At 32.2% G+C, this 11,626-nt stretch overlaps 1 protein-coding gene across 1 annotated transcript; it reads right to left on the reverse strand.

The window, feature by feature from the left end:
- Window positions 1–2,646: 2,646 nt before the first annotated feature.
- On the reverse strand, window positions 2,647–5,114 carry LOC108906936 (protein lethal(2)essential for life). The gene is made up of 3 exons (XM_018710381.2): window positions 5,006–5,114; window positions 3,609–3,848; window positions 2,647–3,086 (listed from the first exon to the last, which is right to left on the reverse strand). The coding sequence occupies exons 2-3, from the start codon at window positions 3,846–3,848 to the stop codon at window positions 2,751–2,753; spliced, it is 576 nt and encodes a 191-aa protein (XP_018565897.1). The 5' UTR covers window positions 5,006–5,114; the 3' UTR covers window positions 2,647–2,750.
- Window positions 5,115–11,626: the final 6,512 nt, after the last annotated feature.

Genomic DNA, 11,626 nt, shown 5'->3' on the forward strand with positions numbered 1-11,626 from the left:
TGTTGTTTTAACTCCATGCCACCATTTTGCAGCAAAACCATCAAGCAACATCGGTAAGCCACGAAGTGCGTTGTCATCCGAAATCAGGGTACAATCTTTATAAATATTGATCGCATCGATAAACACGCTAACATCAGAGTCTTTTGAACCATCGAAACGCGAAGAACACTTGGTAAAATTCCCACTACGTGCAGGAGTTGGCGTGGAAGAACCACTAACTTGGAGCCTGTCCATTAATTGTTTAAATTGTTCATCGGTTAATGTGACAGTCATCTAGGAAAGTTGCTTTTGACTACGAAGCCAATAGTTTACCGGGTTCAGCCGTCGTGATGTCCACTTACAGCATGCAAATTAAAAGTAAAACTCACAGTTTGTACTCCAGAAAATTAAAATAAGATACTTAGGTATTCCTCAAGGATACAGCTTAGTGGGTGAGCTTGATTTGAATCTACTAGCAGCGATGCGATGGAACCTATATCCAGCGAAAAGAATAGAAACTTGACACAAACATTCAATTTCGAGAAACGTTAGTTCTGGTCCCAAACAACGTTTTGAAAAATGTCTTTAGCGTCTAATGTGCGATGTGCGAAAACAACGTACTTTTACTACAAACAAGTATTGTTTTTCACTCAACGTTTGTAAAACGTAACAGTTTTCACACCCGAGTCAGTCAATTTTCACAGATTGTTATTACGCATAACTCTTGCTTAACAAACGCGAAATACTTCTCGTTCAACTGAAAATAATGCACCACTTTTCCAGTATACTCGGGCCGCTACGTTAGGAGCCAATGTTACGGGGAGATTTTTTGGGTTATGACTTCTCCGCAGGTTTTCTTTATTTAGCCGATATATTCCTGAGCCGCAATAATACATGGTTTCAACAACGAGAAATTCGTCTACAGCTTTTTATTACAGCTAATGTGGAATTAACAGTAAAATAAACTCAAAACTTGGAAAATACTAAAATTAACACTGACAACCCTGATCCTTTTTGAAAAGTCTAGAATTTTTATGAGGTCCAGCAAACGCTCCGCCATCTAGCTTTCCGGCCGAGCAGCTCCTTTCCACGGTTGTCCCTTTTAAGGTTTTATTGTTATAATATTTTACATTCACGGTGTCCTATTTTAAATAACGCATTGTAATATCTTCTTAGGGAAGAGGAACTTTTTAGGCAAAAGTTGTAGGATTTTTATGGTGAGCTTGTCCTTGACACAAAGGTCAATCGTAGAGGTCATTTGAAGGTCAACTTGGGTTTTTAGAATGGTAGTTGTATTTCTGACATCGGAAATGAATAGAGCAGAAAATTTTATGTTCAGATATGTCTGTGTGTTATGGGTCAAAGTGACCCTAAAGGGTTATTTTAGGGCCAAATCAGGTTCTGAATAAGATTTTGCGACATATTTCGGGAAAGACTTACGACTTACGACTGGTCGAAAGTTTTATATAGTATGATGGGATCATACGATGATGACCTTGACAATAACCTAGAGGTCAAGTTTGAAGGTACTTTAAAGGTCAAATCAAGTTATGAAATAGGAGAACCCTGTTTGCAACCCCATTAAGTTAAGGCAAGATCGTTATGACCCTGAAATCGAAGAATGGCAGCTGAAGTTTTTGTACTTCTCTCCTGTTTCGCAATCGAAATAGTATTTACCATTTAGTCTTTAACTTCTTCTTAATGTTTAATGCTTAATATCCATGTTCGGGATTTTGAAATTAGGTATCATTCATTTACGATTGCCTTTTTTGATAATTTATCTACACATTCATTTTGCATGCATGACCTCTGATCCAAACTATTTCTAGGTTTTTATTCAGTAATAGCAGATCGTTATACAAACTTAATACGTCAGTAATTACAGGGTTTAGTTTTGCTGTAATTTTTTTGACAACGTTTTGCTTCTGATGGTGTCCGTGAATAAGTATATGGAAGAAATAATTGATGTCATATTATTGGCAGTATCTGATAGCTTCTGCTGTAAAGGTGTAAAGAGATTTTGTTGTTATCGTGATATATCGCATAGGCTATGATAATATTTAAGATCAATGTGTAAATATATATCGATGATGTTGCCACTGTACTAATTCTGCCTGGAATGTTATATTGCTATATTCGCTGGCTTGATACCGATAGAATTGAATGTTAATTTCGGTAGATATATAGAGTAATCAACACAAAAGCAGGATAACGTATTGGATTAATAAATTTCTTATCTGAATTGATATGACCTTAGTATCTTTCTAGTTTGGGTAGTTTTTTATGTTACTAATACTTATTACTGGTAAGTCCTAGTGTTAATAGCTTATACATTTTGGTCATACTTTTGAACAAAAGTCTATGTCTTAACATTTCTCTTCTGAAATGTATGGTAGTTAAGTACAGTTTGTTTTCATAATATTACTTGGAATACTTCGCTCGTCTATAAAAGATACAACCAAATTGCAAATATAATCTAATAACCGATAGAATAAAAGGCAAAAATTTGTGTCAGCTCCACACTTTTTCATATCATATTCATATGGTCTTTTCTGTTCAGTTTCTTATCCAGCACTAGATCTAGGCATTTGACAAATATCTTTATTTAATGCTAAGATCGGATAGAAGGACTTTGTTCCACGAATAAGACAAATCAATAAAACAAAGTAAAAGTCAGGACATGTTTATTAAATACGTCAATAAATATGTAAATAAATTATTGTATAAAACGACAAGAAATGTTTGTTAAATATCAGCCTTTAATTAATTGTTCAGTTTTTTGGGTGTTCGATAGTTGGTTCTGGGTCAGTGGGCTGTACGGTGTTCTTAGCTGGTCCGGTCTTGGTGATTGGTACAACGCGTTCAGTGTTGAGTGGCTTCTCGGACTTCTTTGGCGCGCTGACAGTCAAAATTCCATCAGAGGATAGAGATGAGACTACTCCACCAATATCGTGGCTCTCGGGTAAGACGTACCTCCTGACGAAGTGCCTTGAGATGTAACCGTGTTCATCCTGTTTCTCTTCGTGTTTTCCTTCCACCACGATGTTGCTACCATTGGTTTTTACTGTAATTTCGTTGGGAGCGAATTGTTGGACGTCTAAAATTACCTGAAATAATACAGATCATTATTAAAACTGTTATTTCCAAGTTATATTATTCAGATATATTCCAGATCTTTAAGTTGAATGTTGAATGAATATTACGAGTAAATCTTAACTAAAACGATAATTTAAGCTCTATAATTATTGTTCAGGAAGAACTTTTAAAAAAGTTCTACTAATTTAATTTTTTAATTTTATAAATAATGTATTATATAAATTATTTTATTAAATTTCTCCTATTTTTGACAAAATAAATTTTCAGTGTGTTCCCATAGTCATAAAATTAAAAATAGGCATACCTATTCAAGAGTTTTGGACATCTTCCAAAAGGTAATAAAATTTTATAATTTATTGGTAGCAGTAGGTATTTATTTTTTATCTCATTCCTGGTAGTTTTATTTAAAAATATATTTGGTAGTATCGCCCATATATGCATTTTTTAAATAAAATATTTCTTATTTAATCAAGAGGATTTACTTCTTTTGGACGGCATATCTTCGTAATAATTATCGCGATAAGTTACTATACCTGGAATTTGTCCTTATCCTGTGTAATGGTGGACCCAGAATCCTGTCTCTGAAGGGAAGTGGTAGTGTTCCATGGTCTGATGTAGTTGCTAACGCGGGATCTTCTAGGTAATGTACTCAAGGAGTTGAGGAGATCGTCTCTCCTCAATCCAAGTCCAAAGTGTTGGTCCAAAAGACGAGATGGACGGGTGAAGTCATCTTCATCCCACCAGTCACGGAATAGAAGTGGTACCATGGACATCTGGAAGACCAAACATGATATGGTTAGATTAGGCGCTTAGGCACATACACTTTCTATAAGTTATTATATATTTTTATTTGGTTTTTCATAATCATTATTTTATTATTTAACTGAATTTAACTATTTCACTACACAGTTTATCCCATTTTATTCATGCGAATCATTAAGGAAAATTTACAAACTGTTCTAATTTTGGATGTGCTAAAAATATATTGTTGTGCTTAATGCAATATCTATCATGATTCAGATGACTGGGCTAGAAATCAACCAGGAAAATTTCAAATATCGATATTTAAATGAACTTTTATGTTTCCATAAAGTATAAAATATGTATGTAGTAAAGGGATTCGGAAAATACAAGGAAGTATTTGTTTTCCTTTAAAGGTTATTAAAACTGTTTCTCTTTGACGTTGTTCTCTTAAACACAGGTCGCAATACAATAATGTATTAAATATGAAGAAGCGTTTGTCTTTATATAATAATTTATTCTTGAAATTCTCGTTTTAGAAATACAGTAGTTGAAGTTAAAAATGCAATACATGAATAAAATTACAATCAACATGAAAAAAATAAAATCTCGACCCAAACTAGTACCATAGATATTTTCTTAAAAAAACGCGGGAAGAAGCCAGACAAAAAATTTTTGTCAGTTTTGAAGTGCGAACTTTATTTTCGGAAAAAATTAATTCAATAATTTTAAGATTTATTTGCACTGCTTTTATCATTTGGTTTCAAATTAATAATTTGTAAATATGATAAATTTAGAATTAATAAAAATTAATCAAAATAATTTTGTAAAAAATGAAATGACATTCCTATACTTTTCGGTTCCAAAATTAAAAAATGTTTAAAGTTGTAACAAAGTGTATAGGATATAAAGAGTTTAGGCTTCAGGTGCAAATGCTTTATATTCTTAAATTTTGATGCGGAATACGGTCCTTCATATTTGATACGCCTACTCCCGATGTACAGCATGCGAAGGAAAATTCATTTTATGAATTAAAATTTTTCAAAAAAGAAAACAATCCAAAATTAGAATTAAAAAATATACCTAATGGTAATAATAATTAACAGTAATTACAAAATAATAATAATAAAAATAGTAATGATAATAATAATAATATTATTATTGTATAGTAAGTATAATAGTTTCTTACCTTAAGAATGTGTCTTCTTTGGTCGATTGAAGTCGAGACTGCTTGTAATGTTCGTTAGTCTGAGACTAAAATTCCTTCTCCTTTTACCTGAATATATACACAATTTCAAATAAACCAACTCAACGCGTCTGACATTTCTAGAAGGATTATATCAGATACTCTCAACTGAAAACTCCCAAAATAACCCACTGATGAATAGTAGAAAGAGATGGTGCGTATTCAGTATTTCTGAATACATCCTAAAACTCAACCAATGCTGAAAATAGCAGGAGTGAGTAAACATAAATACGAGTTAGAATTTTTACGCGATCCTTCATTATGCTTTTATTATTAGGACCATGATGCATCGGTTCAACTTTCGTCTATTTTAGGAGCTTTGTTGGGATGGATTAAGATAAATTTCAGTCTAAGGTGGGAATTGGCGGTAGAAATAGTAGATTGAGTAGGTGTGGTAATAAATGTGATAAATCCTAAACTGAAGGTGTGAAAAAATAATGACGTATGAAGTATGCCTCATGGACGAGTCATGAAAAAGGTTGTAATACTTAATTTGATAGGAATATTACAAAAATTTAAATAATTTTAAAATAATTGTAAAATCCTGATACTATGTAGTATCCATAGAACTTTTAAAGTATAAAACTGTTTAAGGAGTAAAATTATTATAAACATTTATGATTAAAAAACAAATAAGTTTCTGCAAAATAATTTATTGGTACCTAAATAAAAAGATAACCTATCTATCTTCTGTATTATTTCTAATAAACTAATGAAAAAGGATGTAAAAAGGATATTCTTGAAAAATATAGAAATCTTATAAATAGATCAAGATGTAGTAAATACAGGATATAAATATTGTATTATACAAGGTGGCCGTTTGAAACCGTCGTTAGAAATTAGAAGTACCACGAATTATTATTTTGTCTGAAAATTTCAGCTTAAACTATACTGGATTCATTAATATATCTTCAATATGTACTTCAACGTACTTATAGTCCATCTAAAAGTGCCTGATAGTTGAACAACTAAATACAGAGCCTTCATAATAAATGATTACAATCCACGTGACTAGTAATTTTGTTTCGAACAGTAATTTTATTTCCTTCTCGTTGGTAAATTAAATTCCAGTAAATTTAAAACAATAAGCTCAAGATTACATTAAAACAATATTCTGTTTCACCGACTGATGATTTTTCACGAGACCAACCAAACAACAATTCAACCAATCAGCGATCGCATTATGTCGAGTGTAGATGCAACGGTTTGTCATTGGTCATTGTAAACAAATCGGTTGTTAGTACCAGCCGTGCAATGTTGGCTGCCTAAACGCGACGGTCACGTGGCTTGAAATCACTAAAGATATGTAATGTAATGTTGCCATATTTAGTTTCTAAATTTTCCTTTTAGAAAGTGAAGTTAGGAAGTTTTATCATTTACTTTATGTTTTACATATGAAAAATATGCAATAAACTGATTTTTATAAAGGAAAAGTTTTATATTTAACAATGCAATAAAAATATAAATGAAGATAACTGGCTTACTTTAAGTTATTTTGATTTAATAAATCACTGATTTGTAAAATCAGGACCGACTGCTATCAGATTTGAGATATAAACATAAATTTTAATAGTAAATAACTTCTAATTTTTTAACTTTAATCGTTATTTTGATTGTTTTTTATTTTAATTTTATAGGTAGTGTAGTGTTTTTTTTTAACTTTATTAGAACAATCTCTATCATATACTGATTATTTGGAACCGTTTCCAATGGTGAATTCACCACAGTTGAAGTGCTCTCGAGCATTTTTGGATGGACTATGATTGTGTTGTGATTTAAATGACACTTTGGTTAAGTTCTCGTAACTATATCTAAATTTAGTCATTTCTGCGATGCAGTGTGAGCTCAAAAGGTTGTATTGAACCTATGAATGAATATTTTACATTTAATTCATGTTTTTTTGTATGTTAATATGGACATTTAATTTTTAAAAAATATGTAGTTTTTTCCTAACCTTCAAATTATATTTGATACAATGGTTTCGTCACAAAGAGAAAGAGACAACATAAAAAAATAAAAAAAATCAATCAAATGCAATATATACAAAAAAATTAAGAGTTATTACTAATCTTCTAAATGTCTCATAAATAAGATTCATTTGGAATGAATGAATATGGAATTAATATCTTCACAAGTCAACGCATCTGAGAAAAAATATGCTAAGGCGCCGTCGGATAGTGTAAAAATATGATATTTTTGATGAAAATGACCCTTTACTTACAGAAGAAATATATTCTTTGTTCCTGACAAGTCATACCTAAAATTTTCGGAAACAAAAATATATTTTAAAATAATTTGGGTTTGTTGCCAAATTTCAACTCAAAACTTATTTGTTGTTGACACAGGTAAAATGATCTGAAGGCACCCTGAATATATTCCTTGATTCCTCTTAAATCTATTAATGTGGTTGTAAAGATCACACAATTCGGCTTCTCGTGGCTTTTCGGCAAGCTTTTGAATCATAACCGGGCTTTCATTTTAGATATAATCTAAAGGATATAATATAAGGATTAAACTAAGGATATAATAATACCCAAGTTGCTGTATTAATATTTTTTAATAACATAAAATATGGCGTATATTATTTGGTTACATTTTTTACTTAGTACCCTTTGATTTAAAACATAACATTTTGGATAAGATAAAACCTACAAAGAATATTATATCTTACTTGCCACTGCTGTTTAATGCCTACTAGCACAAAGTATCCCTTTGTACCTACAATCAGAGATAGACCTACTGTAGGTAGTATGAAAGCATAACATTTGTTTTGGTTCTGAAATCGAGAACTGCATGAAACCGAGAATGAAACTAAATCATAAACGAAAACACCAGTCAGTCGTCGTGGCAATGTTTTCTGATTATACAGCGTGTCCCACTAGTGCGGGATAGTCCAATATTCATGTTAAAATGAGGAATATATGGATTTTTCTTTTTACTGTGTTGCCACATTTCTCGGAATGTACAAATTAAAAATATATTCAACCATACAGGGTGTTCCACTTTTCCTGGACAGACACCAACTTTGTTTTTTTAAATAGAAACACACATTTTTAATATTTTTTTTGGATTCTACATCAAAAATAAAGGGTACTTTGTGTAGAATAGTTCTATTCAAATATTCACAGTTTTTGAGATATCTCGCTTGAAAGGTTTTTCTAGTCGATATTGGTTGCTTACATTTTCTGATACTGACAGGTTATACTAATAGCTACTAAGCCCATTTTTTTATCAGATGTTTAGTAAGGATGACTCTTCCGAATCATGCTCCAAAAACTGGCCTGCGTTATACAGGGTGACCAAAATATCATGTCAAAATTGCCAATTGAAAAATTGAAAAATCTCGATTTTTTTAAATGCAACGCCCTGTATATTTTCATACCATGAGATGCAGAATTAAATTCTCTACAACTTTGCTATACCTGCTCCTATACCAAAATTCATTAGTTTTTCATGAAATCTCATTTCTATGAAAAAATGCGAAGTTTACAAATAGCTTATATGTAAAATAACGTAGTAGGCTCCTGTCAAAGGATAATCTGGAAAATTTTCGATTCACATAAGGTTTAATAGAAAAGCGACAGTAATAATTGTGAAATGAATTACTCTAAAGAAGAATTAGTAAATAAATAATAGAATAATTAGTAAAACTCATGGTAACTGTTTATTGGCAAGTCGTATTTACCAAGCTAATAATCCAGATTTACAAAGATATCCTCGTACAAAGTGTTTTGTAAAACTGAAGGAGAGGTTTGAAAGAACGGCAAATGCAAATTATGAGAAGACAACAAGAACACACGCATGCAGTAATCAGGATAGTCAAATTGACATTTTGGGATGTGCAGTCCAAAATCCATCTACAAGTGTCAGAGAAATTAGTGATGAAATTAGTATTTCCAAAAGTGTGGTTAATAGAACGTTAAAGAAAAACAACTTCCACCCCTATCATTCTGAGCATCACCAATTCTTAACACAGCAAGATTTTCAGAAGCGAGTACAGTTTTGTGAGTGGGCAACTATAAAGCTACAACAAGATGAAATTTTTTTTCAAAGGTGTTATTTACTGACGAGTCATCCTTTGCCAATACTGGTCGAGAGAGTCGACATAATTATCACCATTACGCCGATCATAATCCCAGATTAATAAGACAAGACGATCATCAACACCGCTTTAAAGTCAACGTTTGGGCGGGAATATGCGGAGAATATGTCATTGGACCACATTTTCTTGAAGGAAACTTAACTGGTAATGGGTATTTGCAATTTTTACAAAACGACTTGCTCCAATTGCAGGGACATATTCCTCCGGATGACTTAAACAGTCAGTGGTTCCAACATGATGGTGCCCCTGCACATTCCACACTGGCGGTAAGTTTTCTCATTATGTAAGTTATGTAAATTCATAGAAAAACTGTTTCAGGTTAGAGAATACTTAAATGATTTGTATCCAGATAAGTGGATAGGTAGCCAATTCCATGGCCTCCCCGATCCCCAGACCTGTCTTGTCTTGATTTTTTTTATGGGGCTATATAAAAGACAGGGTGTATGAAACTCCTCCGACAGATGTAGAAGATTTACGGGCAAAGATAAGAAATGCTTTTTTGACCCTAACTCTGGAAATGCTGCGAAATGTGTCAAGCAATTTTCGTCGTAGAATTAATTGCTCAATGTCTATAGAAAAATGGCAGACATTTTGTGCGGTTACCTGTTAATTACTAATTTAACTAGGTCTTTATTACTTTTGTTAGAAATGCACGATGTTAATTTACTGTTTTGGATTCTGCATGCGTGTATTCTTGTTATCTTCTCATAATTTGTATTTGTTGTTCTTTCAAATCTCTCCTTCAGTTTTACAAAACACTTTGTACGAGGATATCTTTGTAAATCTGGATTATTAGCTTGGTAAATACGACTTGCCAATAAACAGTTACCATGGGCTTCTCTTATTCTATTAAACCTTTCTTCCTATTAAATCTTATGTGAATCGAAAATTATCCAGATTATCCTTTGACATGAGCCTACTACGTTATTTTACATATAAGCTATTTGTAAACTTCGCATTTTTTCATAGAAATTAGATTTCATGAAAAGCTAGTGAATTTTGGTATAGGAGCAGGTATAGCAAAGTTGTAGAGAATTTAATTCTGCATCTCACGGTATGAAAATATACAGGGCGTTGCATTTAAAAACATCGAGATTTTTCAATTTTTCAATTGGCAATTTTGACATGATATTTTGGTCACCCTGTATAGCGCAGGCCAGTTTTTGGAGCATGATTCGGAAGAGTCATCCTTACTAAACATCTGATAAAAAAATGGGCTTAGTAGCTATTAGTATAACCTGTCAGTATCAGAAAATGTAAGCAACCAATATCGACTTGAAAGACCTTTCAAGCGAGATATCTAAAAAACTGTGAATATTTGAATAGAACTATTCTACACAAAGTACCCTTTATTTTTTATGTAGAATCCGAAAATAATATAAAAAAACGTGTGTTTCCATTTAAAAAACTAAAGTTTGTGTCTGTCCAGGAAAAGTGGAACACCCTGTATAGTTGAATATATTTTTAATTTGTACATTCTGAGAAATGTGGCAACACAGTAAAAAGAAAAATCCACATATTCCTCATTTTAACATAGATACTGGACTTTCCCGCACTAGTGGGACACGCTGTATATTCTTTTTGATGCAGTAATATTTCTAATATTAAAATCGATTGCAATGACTTCTTCATCGCCTAATAAACTGCTTGACGTAGATTCCTAAATTATTAATATATTTCTTAGAGCGGATGTAAAATTAGGTTCGTTTTTTTCGACTTTAAAACATAATTCATATTGATACTATTATGAAATTATAACTCCTAAAAGCGCTGATGCAAATATTGAGAACTCCGAACTCAGCGCTAGTATCTGCTCCAGTGGCGGCTCGTCGGGTGACGTAAGTGACGCACCGCTTCACCTAAAATTTCCGTTTGTTTGTGCAATTTAAAATTATTTTAAATTTGATATAAATCTTATAATTTGGGTACAATTCTATATTGAAAATGTATTGTGTTTGTTTGTCTTATACGCAGAAATAAACAGAATAATTCCGCGGTGAACGTCTTCTAAAAAATCATTGGCTTCGTTGAGCGCGAACATCAACCTCGTACAATACAACGTATACTATGCAAGCAGTGTTGCCAGATGGAAATTTCTGTCAACAGTAGGAATGTAGCCAAAAAAACAGGAGATTTCTTTTTTCAACAGGAGATTTTAATAAATATATTTTTTAATAGAGGAACACAAGTACATGCACAAAATATAGCAAAATATATAAATGTAGGAGTTCGTTTAATAGTTTTCAATTACATCGGTACGTCACGTGATTTGACAACTGTCAGTTGTCAAAATGATAAATCCCGGAATCCCGCTGAAGTAAACGAACTCGCCTTCTATTCTGTTAGGCCTAGTTCATATAAACGCGAATTGCGGATTTAAAATTTAAATATGTACATGAACTGGGCTACAGAAAATATAACAGGACTGAAAATATTGACAAGTGACGAACACAGTGCCGTTA

This window comes from Anoplophora glabripennis, unplaced genomic scaffold (assembly GCF_000390285.2).
Source record: "Anoplophora glabripennis isolate ALB-LARVAE unplaced genomic scaffold, Agla_2.0 scaffold297, whole genome shotgun sequence".
NCBI classification, from domain to species: Eukaryota; Metazoa; Arthropoda; class Insecta; order Coleoptera; family Cerambycidae; genus Anoplophora; species Anoplophora glabripennis.

What these genes read in the sequence shown, in the direction of transcription:
- LOC108906936 (XM_018710381.2), bottom strand. Translation starts at nt 3,848, where the DNA reads ATGTCCATGGTACCACTTCTATTCCGTGACTGGTGGGATGAAGATGAC. An exon ending in AGGATAAGGACAAATTCCAG is followed by an intron (nt 3,087 to 3,608) that starts GTATAGTAACTT and finishes GTATTATTTCAG; the next exon opens with GTAATTTTAGACGTCCAACA.